This window comes from Lotus japonicus, chromosome 1 (assembly GCF_012489685.1).
Source record: "Lotus japonicus ecotype B-129 chromosome 1, LjGifu_v1.2".
NCBI lineage: Eukaryota > Viridiplantae > Streptophyta > Magnoliopsida > Fabales > Fabaceae > Lotus > Lotus japonicus.
Window position 1 is genome coordinate 127,189,593 of NC_080041.1, and position 24,909 is coordinate 127,214,501.

General features: G+C 35.9%; 5 protein-coding genes across 12 annotated transcripts; 2 read left to right on the forward strand and 3 right to left on the reverse strand.

Moving 5' to 3' along the window:
• Positions 1–1,574: 1,574 nt before the first annotated feature.
• LOC130730487 (MDIS1-interacting receptor like kinase 1-like) lies at positions 1,575–5,553 on the forward strand. The gene is made up of 2 exons (XM_057582505.1): positions 1,575–4,627; positions 4,900–5,553. Exons 1-2 carry the CDS (start codon positions 1,963–1,965, stop codon positions 5,307–5,309), a joined length of 3,075 nt encoding a protein of 1,024 aa, XP_057438488.1. The 5' UTR covers positions 1,575–1,962; the 3' UTR covers positions 5,310–5,553.
• Positions 5,554–5,998: 445 nt separating this feature from the next.
• LOC130730488 (auxin-responsive protein IAA11-like) lies at positions 5,999–9,338 on the reverse strand. 3 transcript variants are annotated; one of them, XM_057582508.1, is made up of 6 exons: positions 9,192–9,338; positions 8,858–9,036; positions 8,021–8,361; positions 7,298–7,403; positions 6,706–6,767; positions 5,999–6,622 (listed from the first exon to the last, which is right to left on the reverse strand). In XM_057582508.1, exons 1-6 carry the CDS (start codon positions 9,204–9,206, stop codon positions 6,597–6,599), a joined length of 729 nt encoding a protein of 242 aa, XP_057438491.1. In that variant the 5' UTR covers positions 9,207–9,338; the 3' UTR covers positions 5,999–6,596. The 3 variants fall into 3 exon arrangements, with proteins under 3 accessions (XP_057438491.1, XP_057438489.1, XP_057438490.1); XM_057582506.1 differs by having other exon boundaries at positions 7,298–7,436; positions 9,192–9,335; XM_057582507.1 differs by having other exon boundaries at positions 7,298–7,436; positions 8,858–9,327.
• Positions 9,339–11,173: 1,835 nt separating this feature from the next.
• Positions 11,174–14,698, reverse strand: LOC130730489 (uncharacterized). Of its 5 annotated transcripts, none has more exons than XM_057582511.1 (5): positions 14,588–14,698; positions 14,341–14,465; positions 13,006–13,140; positions 12,022–12,209; positions 11,174–11,612 (listed from the first exon to the last, which is right to left on the reverse strand). In XM_057582511.1, the coding sequence occupies exons 2-5, from the start codon at positions 14,397–14,399 to the stop codon at positions 11,410–11,412; spliced, it is 585 nt and encodes a 194-aa protein (XP_057438494.1). In that variant the 5' UTR covers positions 14,400–14,465; positions 14,588–14,698; the 3' UTR covers positions 11,174–11,409. The 5 variants fall into 5 exon arrangements, with proteins under 5 accessions (XP_057438494.1, XP_057438492.1, XP_057438495.1 ...); XM_057582509.1 differs by having other exon boundaries at positions 14,561–14,666; XM_057582512.1 differs by having other exon boundaries at positions 14,341–14,436; positions 14,561–14,602.
• Positions 14,699–17,668: 2,970 nt separating this feature from the next.
• On the reverse strand, positions 17,669–20,066 carry LOC130732639 (L10-interacting MYB domain-containing protein-like). 2 transcript variants are annotated; one of them, XM_057584648.1, is made up of 4 exons: positions 19,634–20,066; positions 18,814–18,903; positions 18,124–18,459; positions 17,669–18,022 (listed from the first exon to the last, which is right to left on the reverse strand). In XM_057584648.1, exons 3-4 carry the CDS (start codon positions 18,448–18,450, stop codon positions 17,780–17,782), a joined length of 570 nt encoding a protein of 189 aa, XP_057440631.1. In that variant the 5' UTR covers positions 18,451–18,459; positions 18,814–18,903; positions 19,634–20,066; the 3' UTR covers positions 17,669–17,779. The 2 variants fall into 2 exon arrangements, with proteins under 2 accessions (XP_057440631.1, XP_057440632.1); XM_057584649.1 differs by lacking the exon at positions 19,634–20,066 and having other exon boundaries at positions 18,814–19,064.
• Positions 20,067–21,624: 1,558 nt separating this feature from the next.
• On the forward strand, positions 21,625–24,038 carry LOC130730491 (uncharacterized). The gene is made up of 4 exons (XM_057582515.1): positions 21,625–21,780; positions 21,978–22,870; positions 23,328–23,500; positions 23,610–24,038. Exons 2-4 carry the CDS (start codon positions 22,052–22,054, stop codon positions 23,722–23,724), a joined length of 1,107 nt encoding a protein of 368 aa, XP_057438498.1. The 5' UTR covers positions 21,625–21,780; positions 21,978–22,051; the 3' UTR covers positions 23,725–24,038.
• The last annotated feature ends 871 nt before the right edge of the window (positions 24,039–24,909 follow it).

Genomic DNA, 24,909 nt, shown 5'->3' on the forward strand with positions numbered 1-24,909 from the left:
TGATCTAAGCAATAGAAAAAATGGCAGTCACCAAGTTTTCCAAAATTTCTTATTCTAACTGTGCAAACCATGTGTGCATGTGAATATTGAAAGGGAGAAAAGGGAACAAAGAGAAAAATAAATGTTTTATTATATAAGAAGTGGCAGTTGGTGGGCTCAGACCATGATTGATCAAGTGCACCACTTTCCCCCCATTTCCTTCTGTTTGCAGATTCCATGTTAATTTATTCTCCATTTTTATTAACTTGTCCCTAATGTCATCTATTACTAGCTTCTTCATCTAAAAGGACAGATTTTTTTTGGGTAGAAAATACTCAAGAATTTAACAAGGATCATTAATTCCCGGATGCATTTGGGGATTTTGTTTATATATATATATTATCTAATTGTATAGTATCAATTTTTACTCTCATGTAACAACAAATGGTTGGTTCAAATATTACATGCTTAATTCTCTTTAAATAAGATTTTGGATTTAAATTTTGTTTATGGAAAAAACACTTGTTGGGAGAGTTAATCTCACCAGAATGTGAATGTTCGTGACTCGAACTAAGTCATATGAATGCATATGGTATTTCACCAATACTGGTCAATTGAGTGTAATGCTCTAATTCTAAAATACCTCATATGATTTTTGTGGCCCTTGCGTTTTTATTTTTTAAAAAATTGATGGATGGTAGAACTTGTCTTATTTTCAAGTTTCTTTCGCCACATAACATGGAAAGATTCCCTTATGAAAATCATAATGAATAATTAACATATTTATGAGACTAAAACCATCATGTGCAAGGTAATGGTTCTAATCTTAAATCATTTTTAAATTTTCCCTCTTTCTCCCTTTCTCCCCCAAGTGTCTTTCTTCCTTACCTTCTCTTTCTAATCTTTAAAACCCATTCCCATTCACATGGCTTTGGTTTAATTTTGATGATAAGATAATCACAAGTACATCAATGTTTTCTGGTGGATCCTAAATTAACCTTAAGTTATAGTTGACCCACTAACTCATCATTTCTGAATCTTTGTCATACTTAGAAGTTACCCTTCTATTCAGATTAAAAATACACTTCCACGCTCATGGTAAATGGTAATAGAATAAAAGATGCTTAAAGTGGCTTAACAAAAGATTTTATTCAATATGCTGGAAAAGATGCTTTACACAATGTTCATTGTCTGAAAACAGAATCATAAAGCTGAAAGGAAGTTATAAAGTTCCCTTAACAATGTATTACTGTAGCAGTGTGGTAAGTGGTAACATACTTTTTTGTAATTTCTTTCACAGTTTCTGGTTGAATCTCAATTATAGACTGCTGAATTAATGTTTAGTTGTGAACATTGAGATCTAAATTTTGGATGATTTAATTGGAAAAGAAACTCAGAGATGGAGTCAGTTTATGTATACATTTATTACCTACTGCCCTTGTGGATCATTCATCTGATCTACTCTCTATGCAGAAGATTTTATATTCTCTTATTCCCTTCCTCACTACCTAGTAAGCAAGAATGTGAATACCATAAAATGGAATTCAAAACAGACAAATAGGAGATAAACTTTTTTAAAAAATAAAATAAAAGTAACTGCACTATCCTCCTGAAATTGACATGGATAACTGAAACAAGAAAAAGTAGAAATTAAACCAGCATTGAGTCCCATTATTCTCTCCCATGTTTCATGTTGGATAAACTTCAAATAAGTCCAAAGCTTCATCTGTCATTACTTGCACACTACTAGCTGCTTTCAAATACCAGCTCATAAACCTGACTAGTTCTTAAAATTGACCAAAACTAATCAACTAGTTTATTTATTGGTCATTTTCATATCATATCAGGAATCACATACATTTGTGGTTCTTCTTTCAAACACTTTCTCACAAACTAGGCAGATCATGTCCATCCCCATAATCTTCTCCCTCAGTTTCAATAGAGTGTGTCAATGATGGACGACTAAGCTATTAACCAAGCAGAATGGAGAAGAACATGATGCCAATGAAAACCCATTTTTTCATCTTCTTCTTCTGTTACATTGGTTGTTTCTCTTACAGTTTTGCTGCTGCAAATGATGAATTATCAGCTTTGCTTTCAATAAAAGCAGGCCTTGTTGATCCATTGAACACACTGCAAGATTGGAAATTGGTCGACAAAGCACTAGGAAATGATGCAGCTCATTGTAACTGGAATGGAGTCACATGCAACTCAGCTGGAGCAGTAGAGAAGCTTGATCTCTCCCACAAGAATCTAAGCGGCAGAGTATCCGATGATTTAACAAGACTTAAAAGTCTTACTTCTCTCAACTTGTGTTGCAATGCTTTCTCATCAACATTGCCAAAATCCATAGCCAATCTCACCACACTGAACAGTCTTGATGTGAGCCAGAATTCCTTCATTGGTGACTTTCCATTAGGCCTCGGAAGGGCGTGGAGACTTACAACCTTTAACGCATCCAGCAATGAGTTCACGGGTCCTCTTCCGGAGGACCTGGGAAATGCTTCTTCCTTAGAGATGCTGGATCTCAGAGGTAGCTTCTTCCAAGGGTCAGTTCCAAAATCATTCAGTAACTTGCACAAGTTGAAGTTCCTTGGTCTATCTGGGAATAATCTCACTGGGAAAATTCCTGGAGAGCTGGGACAACTTTCATCACTGGAGTATATGATCCTTGGATATAATGAATTTGAAGGTGGGATTCCAGAAGATTTTGGAAATCTCACCAGTCTTAAGTATGTTGATTTAGCAGTATCCAATCTTGGTGGTGAGGTTCCAGCTGCATTAGGAAAGCTCAAGTTATTGGATACATTTTTCTTATACAACAACAATTTTGAAGGGAGAATTCCACCAGCAATTGGCAACATGACTTCTTTGCAGTTTCTGGATCTTTCTGATAACATGTTGTCAGGAAAAATTCCAGCTGAAATAAGTCAGTTGAAGAATTTAAAGCTTCTTAACTTCATGGGAAACAAGCTATCTGGTTTCGTTCCTTCTGGCCTTGAGGACTTGCCTCAATTGGAGGTGCTTGAGCTATGGAATAATTCCTTGTCTGGGCCGCTTCCTAGTAACCTTGGCAAGAATTCACCATTGCAATGGTTGGATTTATCATCCAATTCATTCTCTGGAGAGATTCCAGAGAATCTTTGCAGCATAGGTAATCTCACCAAGCTTATACTTTTCAACAATGCCTTCTCTGGTTCAATTCCTTCAAACCTTTCAATGTGTCCTTCACTAGTTCGAGTCCGAATGCAGAACAATTTTCTTTCTGGGACAGTTCCTGTGGGTTTTGGCAAGCTTGGGAAGCTTCAAAGGTTAGAATTGGCTAACAATAGTCTCTCTGGTGGAATTCCAGATGACCTTGCTTTTTCCACAACCCTTTCTTTCATTGATCTCTCAAGAAACAAGCTCCACTCTTCTCTTCCTTCCACCATTTTTTCCATTCCAAACCTGCAAGCTTTCATGGTCTCCAATAACAACTTGGAAGGTGAAATCCCAGACCAGTTTCAGGACTGTCCCTCACTCACTGTTCTTGATCTCTCCTCAAATCATTTATCCGGAAACATTCCGGCAAGCATCGCTTCATGTGAGAAATTGGTGAATTTGAACCTACAAAATAACCGATTAGTTGGAGAAATCCCAAATGCATTAGCTAACATGCCTTCATTAGCCATGCTTGATCTTTCCAACAATTCTCTTACCGGTCATATACCTGAAAGCTTTGGTGTTTCTCCAGCTCTGGAGACACTCAATATTTCATACAACAAGCTCGAAGGTTCTGTCCCGATAAACGGTATGCTAAGAACGATAAGCCCGAATAATCTTGTCGGAAATGCAGGCTTATGTGGTGGTGTACTCCTTCCATGTGATCAGAACTCTGCATACTCATCAAGGCATGGAAGCTTACATGCAAAGCACATTATTACAGGATGGATCATTGGAATATCATCAATCCTAGCCCTCGGAATCACAATTTTGGTAGCAAGATCTTTATACACAAGATGGTACAATGATGGATTTTGCTTCAATGAAAGATTTTACAAGGGTAGTAGCAAAGGGTGGCCCTGGAGATTGATGGCATTTCAGAGGCTTGGTTTTACAAGCACTGACATTCTAGCTTGCATTAAAGAAACCAATGTGATTGGCATGGGAGGTACCGGGGTTGTTTACAAGGCTGAGGTACCGCATTCAAGTACAGTTGTGGCGGTGAAAAAACTGTGGAGATCAGGAACAGATGTTGAAGCAGGAAGCAGTGATGACCTTGTGGGAGAGGTGAACGTTTTAGGGAGGCTAAGGCATAGGAACATTGTTAGACTGTTAGGATTTCTTTATAATGACGCTGATCTGATGATAGTTTATGAATTCATGCACAATGGAAACCTCGGAGACGCCTTACATGGTAGACAGGCAACAAGATTGCTTGTAGACTGGGTTTCGCGGTATAACATAGCTCTAGGAGTGGCACAAGGACTTGCTTATCTTCATCATGATTGTCATCCACCCGTTATCCATAGAGATATCAAGTCAAACAATATATTGCTCGATGCAGATCTTGAGGCAAGGATAGCAGATTTTGGCTTAGCCAAGATGATCATCAGGAAGAATGAAACAGTCTCCATGGTTGCTGGATCCTATGGCTACATTGCCCCTGGTGAGTAACTAGTTCAAAAATCTTACTTTATGCTACTTTTGCTTACAGACCATTTAAGAGAAAGAAGGACAATTAAATATGAAGAATATAACTTCTAATTAGGGTATTATAAATTTATAATAGACAGATAACATATAGAATGTTTGGATCCGCTTATTTTCTCTCAGAATCAATTTTAGAAAACATGTTAATGGAAAGATGTTTGCTCTTTGTTATATGTACTAGATTAATATTCATACTAGTTGACATTTCAATGATTTATTCTTTGGCAGAATATGGATATGCCTTGAAGGTGGATGAAAAGATTGATGTTTACAGTTATGGAGTAGTTTTGTTGGAGCTTCTCACCGGAAAACGGCCTTTAGATCCGGAGTTTGGAGAGTCTGTAGACATAGTAGAGTGGATTAGAAGGAAGATTAGACACAACAAATCTCTAGAAGAAGCATTAGACCCCAGTGTAGGAAACAGCAACTATGTTCTAGATGAGATGGTTTTAGTTCTAAGAATAGCAATTCTCTGCACTGCTAAGTTCCCCAAGGACAGACCAACCATGAGGGATGTCATAATGATGCTTGAAGAGGCAAAGCCTAGGAGAAAGAGCAGTAGCAACAATGAAACAGTAGCAGCTAACAATAACCAGATGTCAGTTTTTAGCACATCGCCGGTTAATGGCCTTCTGTAAATCGCCAGTGCATGTTTGGAAATCCTTCAACAGTTGATTCTATAGCTGGAATCAATTCTAGGAGAAGCTTCTGTGAGAAGCTTTTGGTTTTCATAATTGATTCTGAGAAGAGAGAATTTGATCCAAACATGCTATTAGAGCTGTAATTTTGAAACACCAGTGCATATTTGTCTTTAATATGTTAATGCTTGTATCAAAAAATGATATTCATTTTTTGCAAATAAATTTTCTATGTATTCTTCTGATTTTGGTACAGAACCATAAATTTCTATATAAACCAAGATGAAGCAATTGTACCTATTAATAATGATTCTAGACGTAGTAATGAAGTAATCAAAAGTAGATTGGTCCCAGTTTTGTTCTTAAAAAAAACATCTGAGAAACTTCCTTTTCAAAGTTCTATTAATCAGTCTATTAAACAAAGGCACGGTTCTCCAGTTCAGTTATTCATTATCACAATCCCAAGAAAGCCAAGAGTAATTTATTCATATGCATGAAGCTCTAGGCTCTTAATAGTGCTAAACTAATAGCTATAAATGAATTAAAATAGAACTGCATTGCCTGTTAGTCGAAATCTTATTTACATAAAAAATGGGCGCCACTGCAATTCCAGGCAACCATTCTTCCTAAAATCCCACAACATTGCTTGTGCTTGTAGACTTGATGTTCTTGACAAAAAAATATTGATGTAGAAGAAACCTTAATATATATTTTAACTATGTTAAAAGAAAAATAAAATAGACAGCTCGTGAACCTATGGACAATGTCCTTTAATAAGAAAATCCATTGATGCCAGAGCAAACTGTTGATAGCATGCATTTTAAGACAAAAAATGAACGTAACTCTTTTCATGAATTTAGATAAATGTTCGTTCACCTTGCACTTAACTGGTATCTGAAGTGACACTAAGTCCTTAATAGTTCTTGTCCATGTTCGTGTTTATTGCCAATCCATCATGCCAGTCCAATATACCAATATCTCAAGTGCTAACCAGAGGGTGGTATGCCGTATGTGTGTGCATCCTTACTATTCGTCTCACATACTATTTTCAAGAGTTTTGGCAAACTTAAGAGTAAGACACTGATTCTAATAAACAGGGAAAATAGCTTGAAAATTCAAATGAAAACTGCAGTAAAAGGGAAAGTAATCTAAATTTGATAAGGTAACAAGCATCTCATATTTACTGTCTCAGTTATTTCTCCCATACTTATTCCTTCTTTTTGTGCTATACATTTCTGTATCTTAACACATGCAAAATTGCAAACCTTATCTATATGAGCTTGCTTTTCAATCTGCTGTTCTGTTCTTCCAATCTGGTGGTGCAAATTAGTAGCTAAGTCAGAGAAAGAAAAACGAGGAAATAATCTGTGTTGTGAATAATAAGGCTTCTACTTACCAAGTCCATTAGCCTCAGATGTCCTCATGATTCTTAGCCTCCTAACAGAGCTAATGAACATCCTGATAGCCAATTTAAGGACAAAAGTAGATAAATATTAAATCAAATTGAACAAGAAGTTCTACATCAACAATGCAAGAAGAAAAATGAAGCATGAATATACATGAATCATGTATTCATCAATTGCAACTAGTTACAAATTTACAATTGCTCATTTTATTCTCTTTTTTCAGGGAAAGGTAAGCTCTAATAAAAGATATCCGGATTACGCACTAATAAAAATAAACATACTATTTGAAGCCAGACCAAACTAAATAGCATACTATTCGAAAAATAACTGACAAAGCAAATTTTAGCTAGATAGGAAAAAAAATGCGCGTCAATGATATCACTTGAGAGAGAAGGGTGAAGGGTTAGCTCAAGTGGTAAGAGCTAGAAGACATAAGGGTTGGGCGGGATAAAGGGTGAAGGGTCCAGGGTTCGAACCCTGAGGAAAGACTAATTTACTAACATTACTAACAACTAACATTGCCTATAAAAAAAAAAACTTGAGAGAGAAGAACTCAAGGATCATCATGAACCGAATACATACCACCAAGGAACATCTCCAACAAGCATCCAGTCTCCTTCCTTGTCTTCATAAGTAAGCACAAAGTTGGAAGATCCATCAAACAATTTTGAGTGCCTATCTGCTCCAGCTATAATACCATGATTCACTCCATTTAGTCCAACTGACGATGATGGCAGGACATTAGGGAAAAAGGAACCGTAAACAGTGAAAAGACAAATAAGCGCTAAGCTATCATCTATCCCAAAAGCAAAACTCAAAAGTGACAGATAGAAAGAATAACATGTCAGAATTTTTTTGATGAAAACATAACATCATGTTGTTAGGTGGTTTTTTTTTTTGCAGAACTGAAATTTTCTCTAGTTCGATAGCTTAAATGTTACAAAACTGATATGATGAGATAGAGTTCAAATAAAAGCAGCACATAGGATATCTATTTTGTAAACCCTTCCATTACCACTTAAACATAGTAATCCACGCATACTTTTCACTTTTTTATCTTTTTTTAATCTGCAAATGTGTGTTTGAACAATAGTCAATCACTTGTATGCTTCGATTCAGCAAAGTTAGAAAGAGAGTAACCAAGAAATTATCACGGTGTCATATTTAGTGGACACAAGAAATGAAATGCCAAAGGTTAACAAGATATTCCCCTGGCATATAAATCTCAATGTTCATTAAAACATGATGTAATCTCATGCAGGAGTTGCAACTTCTTTATTAGGAGTATAAACAAAGAAAACTCACCTTTGCAAGTGAGAACTGTATTTGGTTCATTAAACATATCCTCCAAGCTTTGAGCTAAGGTTTCATAAGAACTATGAGCACTTAAATCAACCTTCCTTCCAATTGGTACCCCATCCATTTTTACTTTCACAAACAGGGAACTCCTGGTCCTGGGGTTTCTGTTTTCTTTGCCAATGATACTATTATCAACACTGCCATTGTCAGAACTCTTCCTTACCACAGCAATATTGGCCTTACTGTTCTCAACCATAGAATTGAATACTTCAGTGACTTGGGATTTTGCATGGCTATTATAGCTGTTCATCCTATATGCTCTGAGAGGGGGCCATCCAACTACTTGACTGAAAGCAAAAAGGTCATAGCATAAATGACTATCCCATTAGCAAGGAAATTGTAGTAAAATTGAGAAGTAGTTTATGAATTATGTTTCTATAGAGGGTAATTCACCATGGCCATCATTGAGAAAAATTACAACTAGAAACATCACAAAACGAAACGAAGAGTCTTACACACACAAACCAGTTTTTTGGAAAAGTAAACAAAATTTTAATGTAAGAAAACTACCCCACAACTTCAATATGAATGTTGATTTGATCTCAAATTTATGGTACATGAGGATAAGGTTTGTATCACATGATTCAATTGTTGGAATCACCTTGTATATGTACATGTGTGTGTATGTAGATATTATGATTCAAGTATACTTAAACACCAATGAAGCGCCATCAACCAATTTCTGAATCGATTCAAAGATTACTACAACTGACTCAAAGTTGAAGTTGAAAGCAATGAGAAGCATGAAGATGGAGATTAAGGGTGTATAAGATGATTTAGTACCTGGTGGGAGCGTTATTGGTGAGAACAGAATGAGAATGAGAACTAGTCCTGCTTCTGCTGCTTAAAGAAGAAGTGGCATAGGGAGAGAGGGACAAGGAGAGACCCAATTGAAGGTGACACTCAGTCTCATCTGGGGATGAAGAATCCTCTGAGGAAAGGACCATGTTTTCATCACTACCCTGCATGGCCTTCAACAAATAAATGATTTTGAAGCTATAATAATGGAAACAAGAAGAAGAAGAAGAGTGATGGGTTAGGTAAGAGAGAGAGGTTTGAATTTGATTCAGGGGATGGGATTGGATTGGATGAAGATTGAAGAAGGTGACAGTTACACCTTGGTTTGATACATATTGAATCAGTCATGGATGGCGTGATCAACAAGAGTTTAGTATACCAACATTGAACACTTTGAATATAGCTCAGCTACTTAACCATTTAGTCCGGATTCAATCAAGTGATCGCGTTGCGTTTAGAGAAACATTTGTTCACATAAATGATATTTGAGTCTCGAGAAATTAGTCTCATAACTAGTTATACTTCCATAGAAAAAACAAGAGTTCAGCATAGCATAACTGTTAGCAGTGACCCACGTGTCTGCTTTCTGCGCCTCAATCAATGTCTGATGTCTCCCTAGTCCACCTTTCTATCTTTTCTTTTTCCTCTTATTTTTTTTGTCTTTCATACGAAAACATCCAAAATTACCACAATTTATTTGATTTATTTTTTAAAATTCCTTTTGTCTTTGATAGAAACCCCCATGAACTAAGCTATGGGCTAATGTCCAGGATTATAAAACTTTGACATTGTGGGAAACTTCAATTAATATTACAATTCATTTATGTTTATGATATAATTTGGTGCATGTTAAATTTAGTTTTCTTAGGAAAAAAACGTGAAAGGGATAGTTATATATAATCACACTCATCTTCTATAATAAGCTATTTCCTATTTTTTATGTCTATGATACAACCAATAATAAAATTAGAACCATTAACAAATATACTAATAAGCATAGTGTTCATGAAAGATCCTTCAAGATGGTTGCAAGTGTAGTAGGACCATACTCTTGAATATGGGTCCAAACGACAACCCGACAAGAGTGGGGGCCAAGGCCGCACAAGGCTCGGGTAAATACGCTGTCGTTTTCAAATCAAGAGCTCTTGCATCCAATTCTAAGGGCACACACCCAAATGGAATGGGACAAGGACAAGCTACCTTTGATACCCGCCACGTGTTAACTCCAACAACGTTTGTCCATGGCCTAGGAACAACAAGGACACGTGGTAGGAAGAGTGGAAGGAAATAAACTTTTTTTTTTGGTAGATAGTGGAAGGAAATAAACTAAAGAATCAAAGTTAAAAAGTAATACTATACTCCCTCCGGTCTTATTTATAAGGCACAAAAAAAAAATTCACATAGTTTAAGAAATGTAGTTAAACTAGATAAAATGTATTAAATTTGTCTTAAATTAAAATGAACTTCTAAAATTACCCTTTGTTATTAGTGTTGAAAAGTAGAAAAGAGAGAATAATTAATGAGACACATTTTACAAGTTAGAATTAATAAGGGCATCATTGGAAAAAATTAATTAATATAGCTCAAACTTCCATTTGGTTCTTATAAAAAGGACCAAGATTTTTCTTCTCTTTCATGCTTATAAATAGGACCGGAGGGAGTATTTGATAAGTGAGTGGAAAAACTAATTAAGGTGAAATGTTTGTTTTCAATTGAAAGCTCGGGGCTCAAAGTTGATAGGGGTTAAGCTAATCGATTGAAATATGCATAATTTTTTTTTTGAAACAGAAATATGCATAATTAATTTTAAAGTATAACTGAAAATTGAAGTGAAATAGAATTATTATTTTTTGAACAAAAGTGAAATAGAATTTTAGAAGAAAAAAATTGAAAATTTCATCTTTGAAATAAAAATCCCTTTTTTTAGGACAAGCTTAGCTTTTTGGGCTTTGGACCTTACTAGCTATGGTCTCAGACCTAGCAAGTTCAGCCCTGGCCCTCAACTGGGCTTCATCCCCTGGTCAGAGTTTCCCCCTCACAAGGTGAAAGTTTTGCATTCAATAAACTGACCATTTTTTGACCAAGAAAAAACTGACCATTTTTTTACCAATGTGATAAATTTATGAGATAAATGCGTTAATTTTTTAAAAAAGTAAAGCAATATATTATAAAGTGTGCTTAAAAAACATCTTTCTGGTGAAATAGACTTGAATTATATGTGCCAATAGACCGACCAAAGTCACCAAACAAAACTAGAGGACTCAGGTAGAAAAGAAAAATACAAATGTCAATCTCAAAATATCAGTAGCAAGATTATAAGGAATAGGAATAATGCAGAACATCATTCCGCAAGCCAACGTTTATTTTCATGAAATAAAGTGAATAATGATATTACAAAATATTGCATCCGAAGAATAATACTTGAAGATTTATTCCATCAAAACCAAATATTGACGTCCTCCTAGCCTCAAAATCATGTGAAAGGTTTCAAACAAGAATAAGTTATTTATAGCTAAATCAATCACTTAAACTTAATATTATTGATTGGAACTTGAGTTTGGATCAGACTGTTCTGATGGAGGACGAACGCACTCAGGGCAAGCAGGAGAAGGAGGCAAGTTGTCGGAGATATTAATCCGAAACGTTCGATGCCTCTCCTCATTCCCAGGTACATGGAGGAGAGCATCCATGATTAAAATATCCCAATCACGAGCAAGATAATATGAAGACCAACTGTCATCTGTTTCAAAGAAGCCAAAACCAATGATCATTTCTGTTATAGCTTTAAAACTGACATCCCTCATTGTCCCCCACCTTCCAAACATATCATATCTTATAATGTCATGAAGAATTCACAAGCAAACGTGTAATATGTCAATATGCAAGCAAATGCATATAGCTAGCATATTATGGCAGTACTACAGAAGGTTTTGATACATTCATACTCACTTTCTCTTCTTATAATTTCTTCTTTGCTTATCATATCTCTCATTTCTCTCTATTCTATTATGTTCCTATCACTCTTTTGGGTGTGGGTGGATTTGGGGTGTGGATAACTTTTTATTGTATTAAAGAGTAATGCAGTTAACTGATAATTTATATAAAATGTTGCCATTATAATTATAAGAGCAAATCTTTTAATTGCTAACCTCCATTGCGAACAGCCTTTAGCTGTAAGAGACCTGTGCCTTGTGGTCCAGAAACAGGAAATGAGCAGGACACAGAATGCCTCTTGTGAGCTACTGCAAGAGATGCATTGTACCAAGAGCCTTTAACAATCGGTTCTCCAATAGCATCTATTACTGCCTGGTTCTTGCTCACCTTCTCCATGGCCTTGCTGCAAATTTCGCAGTGAATAATTTTAGGAGCTGCCCAGGTGCTCAAATTTTCAACTTGAAATATAAAGAACAATAGTTCAGAAAACTCCTTAGGTGATAAGTCATAAGTATCAGTCATAGGATCTCAAAAAAGAATTCAAAAAGCCAATATCCAGTATCAACTATATTAAGATGAAAGCAAGTTACAAATATAATATGATATAAGAATTTACTAGGTGGCATGAGAGGGTACAGAATTTGAAAATAGTGATTGTTTTTACATCAATTAGAATACTATTTATCATATTATAATGCTGGAAAGTACGAAGAAAAGGAAAGAAAGAAGAACAAATAGCTTAGAAGCCTTCGTTCCTCAATGAGAACCATCCTAGAGTGAATCATTAACTTAGTCTTACAGATCTGGTTTGCATGCACTTCTTTTTTTCTATTATGTGAAAAACGAAAACGCGTTACTGAGTTATATTGAAACAAAAGACAACTGCAAATTTAGATGCTAAACTTACGTATTAAAACGATCATGCTCTTAATATAACCATCATCAATGTTAGTTGTTTTTATGTAGGAGGGGTATGCCGAATTTCAGTTTTCACAAAGAGGAGGAAGATGGGAGACAGGAACTATCATAGATCAGTACATTAAATTGTAAAGTTTATTTTGGGCTCCTTATTCTAACGTCTAAACCACAGTATTTGCAGTTCTTAACAATTTTCTCAAATCTGCCAAATGCATTCCTATGAGATTAAAGTAACAATTATCCTCTTAACATAGAATACCACAATAAAACTCAACATGTACCTGCTACAGCTATGATAGATAGCAAGGTCATCTAGAGCACTCAGAGCAACACCACCTGTAGTAGTAATCAAAAGAAATTGAACTGCCTTACGGCCATAATATTTGCTCTTCTCTTCATCCACACTCCTCGTGGAACTGCAAAAGTTTAAATTTGGTAATCACAATCAATGACCATGTTATCATTCATATTATAATTTCAGTGAAGGCACGGGAACCGGACAAGCAGGTGAACATTCAGGCAAGAAGGGGGCATTTCAACAGAGTAGGGATAAAAAGTATTTACACTATAAGAACACTATAGTTACGTTTGGGCATTTAATGATGGTGAAATCAAATGAAGTATTGTAATAGAATAAAATTATCATGCCGTTGTTTGAACTTGAATACTTCCTATTCTATTTATTTTGGAAGCATACAGAATGATAAGGAGATTAGTGAATAATAAGTTGGTTTCACCAAAAGAAGCCCATATACTCTAAAACTGGTGAAGTATTAGTGTCTTATGCTTAACGGGAACCTATATGCATATGATATGCCTGGATAAGCATCCAGGAAGTGTCCTTGAAACTTTTATTTCTGAATTTTTTGTCTGACATTCTTGGGATACAACTCCAATATGGCCTAACCCACAAAAATAGAGCTAGCCACGAAAAAGATACAACATGTTGGACTTATACAATTGGAAAAGTTTGTTTTAACCCTACACCCCCCCCCCCCCCAACTACTGCCACTCTGCATACAACTCACGTAGCAGACAAAAATAGGAAAGGCCAGCTAGGGCTTGCTGGATCGCTGGTCTTGCACATCCATTCTGGCCTCTCTTGGCCTTTGCTGGTGTCACTGGTCTCGCTTGGACCGGCTAGGTCTCACACATCATCCTTATTCAGCGACTTCATTGTAGCTCATCTGGACTCGCACATCCTCTATTTGCACCTTCCATAACCTTCGGGTCTCACGCGCTATGTATTGATGAGAAACTAGTACTATCTCTTAACAAATATTGTGCATTTAAAGAATTTCCCATATCTGCATCATAACGTATATCACGGGCATGCCATCTTATGTATCCAGGCTTCACATGCTTTATCTCATATCATCCCAGACACCCCCCCCCCCTCACTATCCCAATCCAGTTTAGCATTTTCCATCAATCGAAATGTAACCTGAAAATCCTAACTTCTTGCAACCTTCATCCACAAACATATAAATTTACCTCTAATGAAATGAAATCACAGAAGTAAAAAAATTGCAAATTCTGAATCACCCAAATTAATAATTAATAAACGAGTATTCAGTAACACATGGAAATAGAAGAAGAAGCAGCAGCGAACTCACCTAGAAACCTGAGGTTTTGGAGAGAGTTTGAAAAATGAGCCTAGTCTCTTGGCCAACATGATCAGTCAACAAATCTCGTACTACTACTGCACGACACTGTCGGTCGGTAAATGAATTGCGATGTTCTGATGAATATGGATCAGAAAATGTAATAGAGGTTGTAAAATAGTGACGAGAAATTGGGGAAAAGCATAAATCATGAAAACCCTAATTAGCTTACAGAGAATGAAGGAAGATGATCACGGACCTGCTTAACAATGCTACTTCCTTCACCCTGTTGTTTCTGTTGTTCTTTCTTTCTCAACTTGGCTTAAAAACTACAACCGTCCTTGTACTTTGGACGAGATTTGAAAACCGTCCCTCACCGGAAAATTATCTGAGAACTGTCCTCAGACTTTCAAAAACAAATTTGACCCGTCCCTCCGGCCGCCTTGCCTCCGGCCAACGCTGACATGTCCTTCCACGTCAATTAATGAGATCTGACGTGGAAATTTTTTTTTTGAATAATTCTTTTTTCCTAATTATTATTACTAATTAATCATTTAATCCTAACATAAAACTGAAAAATAATTAATTAAAACAAACAATCCTTATTTTCATCCTCACGGATCATCTTCTCTCCACATGCTTCTTCAATCTTCATCCTTTATCTGCATTCTCTCCTTCACCCTCATCTCTCTTTCACCCACATCTCTCCCACCCTGATGAAAGCCCAGAACCACAATCCTCACCTTCATCCAAACTCCAAATTAGAAAAATTAAACCCTCATCTTCCTTCAAGCAATACATTCACAGTGCTGCAGAGAGAGGTGCGAAGTGAACCCAGAAGAAGAAACAGACATGGAGGGTTTTCAGATGGTTGCTTTGTGAACCAAAAGAAGAAACAGACATAGAGGGTTTCAGATCTGGATCTAGGCTTTTGGGGTTGCGGTTTATGGGTTGGGATTTCTAGGGTTCTCGTCTGCCATCTCTGCCACATGCCACCAGGTCCACCGTCTCTCACCTCTCGGCTTTCTCTCAGATCTCATCACTGATCCCTCGTCTCTCTTTGCGGCTTGTTGGCCCTTGTTCTATTCCTTCTCTTGTTGGCCCTTACCTTGAACATGTGTTGGCGGGCCTTCAAATCTGGTAGAGGATCCGAAGTACTTGTAGGGAAACTTAACCCAAATTTCATCGACAATAGTTGCCATAATTCTGGAAGTCTTGTAGATGATGAAGAGCGCTGGGTTCTGAGGATGGAAGGAGAGGCTAAAAAATTGAAGGAAGAACAATGGGGTGAGAATCGAACCCCAGGTACAAGAAGGAGAAGAGGTTCAGAGGTTGGGGAAATAACGTGATTTGATTTAGGGTTGAGAGGGGATTTGATGTGTTGTATGAATTGATGTTTAGGGATTTTGATGTTTTGATTTGATTTTCGCAAGAGTGAAGGATGTGTGTGAAAGATGTATTTCGATCGGAATGAGAAAGAGAGGGGATAAGATTTTGGTGTTGGGTGATTAATTGATTAATTAGTAATAATAATTAGAAAAAAATTATATAAAAAAAATTTCCACGTCAGATCTCATTAATTGACGTGGAAGGACATGTCAGCATTGGCCGGAGGCAAGGCGGCCGGAGGAACGGGTCAAATTTGTTTTTGAAAGTCTGAGGACGGTTCTCAGATAATTTTTCAGCGAGGGACGGTTTTCAAATCTCGCCCAAAGTACAGGGACGGTTATAGTTTTTAACCCTCTCAACTTTTAATTTAAGTAAATGCATGCTTACTTGGTTAGATTGGCCTAGGTTTTCATTTTGCTCAAAAATATTTGTCACAAAACAAAAAATAAATTAAGGGTTAAATATTTTTTTTTAGGAATTGATCTCTTGACATCCTCACCCAAACTCATATGTCTCATAAATCTTACCTCTTGAGCTATCATTTGGGAATGTTTTTTCTAAACTTATGCATTCTAATCAAAAATTGAATTTTCAAAAAAAAAATCTAAAATTGTCATTTTTTTTTTCGTTATTGAAAAAATTTGTTTAATTTAAGAGGCCATTGTGACGTTGTAGTGAGCCACCATGACACTCATCCCTCACCCACCATTAATCACCTCTGATCGGACTCTGAGTTTTGGTAAAATTCTTAATTAACAATTCTCCATTATGGTCGTGAGTCTCTCTTACTATATGCTTGTTTAACCATGTATGAGAGGTCTTCATACAAAAGTCAACTTGATAAAGTGGAAGTGTCTCTCCTGATGCTAAAACTCCTACCATTTACCAAAGACATGGATCAGATGTGATTAAAATATTTTACAGAGACTAAAACTTATGTGAAAAGCAAATTAGACTTGTCACGTGAACCATTGAATAGTCAAAATTAGTGACATGATAAAAAAATTCCCATGGATGACATTCAAATACATTATTTTTCAGAGACTCAATTTAATTTATCGTACAAAGTTAGAGACTTAAAACATATTTAAGCTAATAAAGAATTACATAACCATGTACAAAAATAGAATGCAACACATATAAAGGGGGGAATTAGAAGATGAAACCTAAGGGAAATGAAGCAATGAACTTCTAGAGGAGTTCCCACTCATCTCCTTAAGGCATAGCTGCACCAAGAATCCTAAGCTCTAACAATCCAACCTCTTAAACCTACAAGTAGAAGTTATATTTATGAAAAAAATTGTTTTCTACGAACTCCAACGCTACTTGTTGGCCAACATTGTTGCGTTCTCATCTCTCAACGTTGTAGCATTTACCTCAAACATTCTCATTGGTCCAGTATTTCATAATGAAGTTACCGGTCTTATGAACCTCATATCAAAATTTCAGTTTTATTCAACTCTGGACGAGTTCGGTGTAGCAAATTTTCAATATTTGCTCTATGAAATTTCAACGTTGCTGGGTTTGAAGTGCCACCAATGCACCTTTTAGATGCTAACCATTAAGAAAAAAAAATCAAAAAAAAGCAAAATTTATTCTTTAACAACATATACATAGCAAATTTAGAAAAATGACGATCTTCCTCTTGTAAAAAAAAAAAAAAATTAGTCGCCACCCTTGTACTCCGCTTGTCACCCAAATTCGTCACCTTTTAGGTTCTTTCACTCAGATAGCTTGGGGTCATGTCTTTAAGAAGGTCAATTCAGAGGCAGTTTGGATGAGCTTCTTTATAAGCTCTTATAGAAAAAGAGCTTTTTGTAGAAGCTCTAAATGAAAAAGCTCCTCTTAAATAAGCTATTTAGCGTTTGGATGCACACATACATAAGTGCTTATTCAAGTAGAAAGTGGCGTTTGGATACATTTGTATAAGCACTTTTATTTTATAAAATTACGAAAAAGGTCATGATTTTAATATTAATAGATTCAAATATTTAAATACTAAAAAATTTATCATTAAACTATTTATTAGTACAATTATTTAAGTTATTTTATAAATAAATATTTATACTGAAGATGATGGTTGCGCTGTCATTTCTACCTCAATCCCATGCTCTTCTGTTTCGGCCTCATCAATATCAGCATCAAATGACTCTTCCACTCCAATGCTTTGACCGTGAGAGTCTCTTGAATCTTCAGATGGAGCATATGCTGCAAGACCAGTAGCAACTACACCCTTGAATAAAATTTCCATCTCAGGAAAAAATTTCAGACCTTCATCTCTAAACTTTCCAACCTCAGGACTCTCCTGTGAAAAAGAAAAACAAGGATTAACACTTGCAAAACTCAGGAAATTGTAGAGCAGATCATGCAAATACAATAGCTGAAATAAACAGTCATCACACATACCTTGATTTTGGCCTCCCACCATTCATCACTAGCAGCTACTGTTCTCTTAGTTGCATCCCAACCAAGACCTGATTCTATTGCATTAAGCTTTGTCCATAATGCCCAATCTACTTTCAAATGATCCCACTTATTTTTAAATTTTTTATAATCATATGCTAACTTTGTGGCATTGTTGAACTTGGCTTGTATATTTGCCCATCCAGTTCTTGTAAAGTGAGTGTGAGGTCTATTCCCAGCACGTACCTCTTCAACGCACACTTTCAAAAAAATTCCAAGATTCTTATCACTCCAATCTGCTCTCTTTCGTTTCACATGAACTTGAGACATTTCAACAAGCTTTAAGAAACAGTATATAAGTGAATGGTAAGCACATCATTCAATTCAATTAATATTGCAAGTTAACTAACTATCTTTCTTGAATTCTTGACAGTGCATACAAATGGAATATTAAAATTTACATAAGGAAATTAGCAATCAAAACAGCAACCGTTTCAACTTGTCCATGAAATGAAATGCTACCAGAGAACACAGTACATAGATGATGATGCCATTGATAATTGAGAAAAAAGAAAAAAGAAAGTAGAAAACAGAATCAAACTTAGAAGCAAAAGAAGCTAAAAATCAAACCTACCATTGATAAGTGGGTGTAACATACCAAAATGAGTGTGAACAAGCAATGCTTTCACATACCTTCTTGTAGAAACTTGGTATTGTAGAAGCTTCAGCACTTTTCTTCTGCTTTTCCTTAAAAATGTTAAGCAAAATTCTCTTTGTTTCAAGCTGTGCAAATTAAAGTAGAAAATCAAAATGGGGTGTTGTCAAGTTCTGCAAATTACAGTTCCACCATGCAATGAAGCATTCAACTTTGAAAGAATCACCCAATTCAATTTTCTTTAGCTTTAATCCTTTGCTTCAATTTTGTTTTGTTGGTCTTTATAGTGTTAAAATGCTTCAAATTGTCACACTTTAATTAGTGTTTACCATATCATTGTTCCTCAAAGTTAAACAATCATCACACGTAGTCTTATCACTTGTTAACCACTAAGCTTAAAATGATCAGAAGATGACATTAACAAAGTCTCAAAGCATATATATAGCACCATGATCACTAGCCATAAGTTAATCATAACAAATCTACTACAGGGAAACAGAACAAAGAAATAAGAAATAAAATCTAACATAACTACATAAGACACATACAGATCCATGTAATTATAAACTGGAAATTTCAGTGTGGTGATTTCAATTTCAATCACAATGTTGAACTGGAAATTTGGGGAACAAATTCACACAAAATGAAAATCACAAAAATCAGAATGCAACCAGATGAATTCGAAATTGGCAAAGAACAGAACCACCAACAGAAAGTGAATCTCTCAAAATTGATAACATAAGCAGGATCAATTATCAAACCCTAATCAGATTATAACATATAAATCCCAATTTGATGAATTCAAGATAATGAAAACAGAGTTGCAATTTGATGAATTCGAAACAGACGAAGACGCACCTTGGTAGGAGAAATAGAGAGAAAAGGAATTGCACGATTGGGTTTTGATGAACTGATTCAATTCGAATGAGAATGTCGATGAGTTGAATCCAAAGAACGTCGATCGTGACGGCGGCGGAGGCCGTGATGGCGGCGGCGACGAGATTCAGTGGGGAACCATTTGTGTGCTAGGGTTTAGTGTTTCAGATGGAGAGAATTGAAATGTAGGACAAGGCTTGTCATTCTGATATTTTGCTAAGGGTAATTTTGTCAATAAAGTTTTAGGTAACAGCTTCCCGAAAAAGCAGAAAAAATAAGCTTCAGGACCCAGCTTTTCAAAAAGATCTTTAAGAAGCTTTTTAATAAGTTAAAATAAATTATCCAAACACCACTTTTTAATAAGCTCTAGCTTTTTTCTAGTGAAAAAGCTGTAATAAGAGCTTATTTATGGTATCCAAACGGCCTCTCAGTAACACACGTTAGCTAAGCATGGTCTGTGGTTCATAATGGAAGCGAAAATGTTGTACTCTCTTCCTAACTTTTGTTCAGCACCTTTTTTTATTAGATAGAGCGGTTACTGTTTATTGTAGGGTTTATAGTTGTTGTTTGCTTTATGCTATACTTTTGGGCTGTTAAGCCCGCATCATTCATAAAAAATTGTAGCATTACAATTAAGTCAGCAACTCAAATCATATGTGAAAGCACTTCAAATAAGTAAGTACTAGTAGTAATTGAATAAAGGAAGGTAAAAGTTTGATCTCATGACTACTTAACTAGAGAAACTTTTTTGTAGACGCCATAAGAAAAATCTCCCAATATATGATTGGTTAAACTTGTATTCAAAGCAGATCTATTAGAAAGAGTTCTCTTCCTACCAATTGCTAGAACTTTTCTAGGAAGATTTACAGGGTATTATTCTTCAATTTTGGTGAGAATAGAAGAGTCCAAGAACAATGATAAGAGCCACGTGTACGGACAAGAAGAGGAGAAGCATAGCAATTGTATAGGTCAATTAAGAGGCGCCACTTTCCTTTGCTACATTGAATCAATGCACTTGCACGACTTACTTAAGGTCTTAAGGATCCCATTTGCATGGAGGATATGCTCTCCATGTGATGGTTGGTGGTACTCGGTTCACGTTTTATTGTCATGTTCTTTTAGCTGTACTTTATAAGAAAAAGACAATGACTTTTCTCTTTTCCAAGTAGCCATATGCACCGTCCGCTTAACCAAACAAAACAACAAATTGATATTTTGCTCCATGTTCAACTTGAACCATATCAAAAAGTGATCTAAATGCCTTTTCCACCGCTCAATCAATATCCCAAATGAACTACTGTTGAAAAATAAGCCAGTACTTAAACTCATTAGGTTTAACTGTAAGCAAAATTAGTTTAGACAGGGGACTATCCTCTTATTTATAAAGACTTATTTAGTCATATTTCTAATTAATATGAAACTTTAATACTCTACACGCTCAATATGGTAGATTTCTCAAGCGTAAAATAATTGTACATCTATTAAAAACTTATAGAGAAATATTAACAACACACTCTTTTTAGCACATTCTTCTTCGACATATGTATTTGGTTTGTTTTTCAAAAAGTCAAGACAATCTTTAATAAGTGAGAAAAATATATTAACTATTTCAAAAATAGATCAATCATAAAGAATGTGCTTAAAAAAGTGTGTTGTTGGCACTTTCTAGAATTTATATTACATCTAACTCTATCCCCAAAAGTTAGTTCAAGTGGTAAGAACTAGGGGACATAAGGGTTTGAGAGGGTAAAGGGTGAAGGATTCGAACCCTAAAAATGACAATTAACATTTGCCAATAAAAAAATATTACATCTAAGTGTGTGAAGATTGTCCTTCTTTATTAAACCTATTTAATTTAATTATATTTCTAGAAAGCCTTCATAAATTCTTTAGCTAAATTCTAATAGTAAAATATGTTGTTTTTTGAAATAATAGAGCAGAAAATACTATACCAACCATGTTCACATCACACCATATATGAAGATTCTACAGTTCTCTCCCTCTTTTATATAAAGGTTTGGATACCAATAAAAAAAAGGAATTATAAAAATTGCTCTAAATTGTTGTCTGCCTCTCAAAAAATCTTTCCAGCACAGAAGATCTCTCATCACCTTGGAATCTAGAAAAAGGTATTGCTTTCTTCTCTTCCTCCCTCTAGAAACCCCAATCTCAGTTCATGGTTTATCTCTTCAGCATCATTATTCTTTACTTTACCTCTTAGATCTGCCAAAAAGTTTGCAGCATAAAAAAACTACATGCTTTTCTCTGTTTCTAGTTTTTTCTTGAACAAGTAATTAACAAGTTTTGTTTTGTTTGTTTTCCTCAGTGTTCTATAATTGAACCTTAAAAGCAAGGGACAACCACACATAGTATCTATCTTATCATCTTCAATCAGAAAGCATGCTTCTAAGAAGCTCATCTACCCCAGTTCTTGGTTCTCTCCTACCTTCCTTCACAGAAAGTCCTAGTAATGTTCTTCACTCTGAATCATGTCACACACAGAAGCATCTTCCACCAACTAGTGTCCCTCAACATCAACACAGGCGTTCTTTCAGTCAAATTGGATCCTTTGGTCTTTCTCCATTCTCATGCAATTCTTCTCCAATATCTCCCTCCATTGCTGACCTTGACAGACAGAACAAAGGGTTCAGAAGAGTTCAGTCTGAAGGGAACTTAGAAGATTTGGTCTACAATTCTTGCAGTGAAGACAGGTTCAGTTACATAGACACTCCTAAGAGGTTTTCAGGGAGACAAAGGTGTTTGACACTGGAAACAATTCCATCTTTCACTCTTTCTAAGCACAGAGGATATCTGGAAGAAGATGAAGTTGAAAGTGACACTGAAGATGAGGCAGAGTATGAGGAAAAGGAAGGTGATGGTTTGAATTTCAGTGTGGTGAATAATGGCAGTGGTGTTATGTTGACCGAAGATTTGTTGGGAGTGAAGGATGGATTTTGCAGGGTGGGTTTTGGTGGCCAGGAAGAGGGTGTTGGTGGGGGAGAAATGTATCTTGCAAAGGGGCTTGGTGTTGGTAGCTTTGGTGATGGCATGGGTGGATGCAGAGGTGGTGGTGGTGGTGGAGGTGGTGATCATAGTTCCATGGGTTCTGGTGGGAATGATGGAGATATGCATGGGGTGGAAGAATATTATAAGAAAATGGTAGAGGAAAGTCCAGGGGATCCATTGTTTCTCAGGAATTATGCTCAGTTTTTGTATCAGGTATGTTCTAATGTTCTACTTGTTTTTGAAAGGAACTCACAAATTATGTTTGTATCAGCTTTTCTTTCTTTAGAATCAATTTTAATATCTTGAATTTACTGATGAAATTTTTTTACCAAAACTGATTTTGACTTTACAATCAATTATAGAACTCAATTAACCACACCTCGTGGCGTGGTAGTTGTTCACCTCGGCCCTTAACATGAAGTCGGGGTTCAAATCTCGATGGGAATGAAACAAATTTTGTGGCCAGCTGTTTACCGCTTAGTGTAAGCACCTGCATCGAGGGGATCAATCACTGCAGTCAGCAGTGGATACCCTCAATTTGGGGGTGTTACTAAGCTATTTTAACAACTTTTTTCAGATTAACTTAACACAGATCAGAATCATTTCAACACCAAAACTTTGTTTTATTAGGGGAAGCTTTTGTTGATGATTGTAATTTTTCTTTTGACAGTGCAAACATGACCTTAAAGGAGCAGAGGAGTACTATTCGCGAGCCATACTAGCAGACCCAAAAGATGGAGAAGTTCTATCACAGTATGGGAAGCTAGTTTGGGAGCTACATCATGATGAAGAACGAGCCTCAAGCTATTTTGAAAGGGCAGCACAAGCCTCTCCTGAAGACAGGTATATCATGTGCCTCAAAACTTTCATTTTCTTGTACATTTTTAGACTAATTGGACAGTTTACATATATTGAGTACAAGTTCTGACATAGTATATGGTTGATGATACAGCCATGTACATGCTGCATATGCAAGTTTCCTTTGGGACACAGAGGAAGGAGAAGATGGGTGCAATGAGTCTCAATGTTTACCATCACATTATCATCTTGGAGCTATAGCTAATTAGCTACTACATGCTTAAGAGAGATGAAGAATGGGTGAAGATATAACAATTGCAGAACTGATGTCTTACAATGTATGGCTGCGATTCTTATATTGAAGGTTCTGTTGAGAAGTACACATGTTCTGGTTACTAAAATCACAAACTCATGTATAGCTTTGAGTTTCCCTCAACTGAATCACAAAATCATGTGTTGCTTTGAGTTTCTCTGGTACAGTGGGTCTTATGGGTGCAAATTTGCTGACATGCTACTAGTTTTGTATGCAAACCATTCAATGATCAACATATTGATTAATAAAATGTCATATTTGAGACTTGTAGAGACTGGTTTAAAGGTGGGAAAGGAGGAATGTAAATGATAGGTGGATCACTCCGAATTAAGAAGTAAAAATGAGATTAGGAAAAAGAAAATGGCCGTTGGCTATCATTACACAGATAACAGGAAACAGAACAAGTGGAAATTGGCTTTCCTATCAATCAGTGCTTTTTGCAGAATATCTTGGATTTTTTTCCTCTAAGCCAGAGCTTAACCAGATACATGTGTTCAAAGAAAAAACCAGATACATAACACTCAAGAAAATGCTCTATAAGAGGTCAATCTGAACAAGGAATGCCTAAGAAGAAATTTGTTTTGCAAGTGCTCCACACACGCTCAAGATATCGGCGTTGCTAATCAATTTTCTGTGAAGAAACATTACAAACCAGATTGCAACTAGTGGAGGGCGTTGTCAATGTTCAGTGAAGAAACATCCCAACCAGTTTGCAATTAGTAGAGAACATAGATCCCGTTTAACAAAGCTTATCTACTAAAACATGCACTAGATAAGCTCTAAAAAATATTCTTTGGTTGCATCCAGGCTCATGGTCTTACATGTTAATGCTTTATAAAGTGCGATATACAATTACAACATGGACTGAAATCACACAAGATGAAAAATTCACAGAAATCATAAACAAGAAGAAAAAATCTCAATCTACAAAGAGTTCACTATTCGAATGATAGTTAAATGTAACAAACAATTTCATCTTAATCTATGAAAAAATTCATTCACTCTAATCTTGAAATACATGTTAATGTTTCAACATTTGTTTGCCTTGGTGTTTCCAAACATAGCTTTATAGTTTACATATACTACCAACCAATCTCATTATATTAGCAACCATCATATGTATCAGAAAACTACAATAAAA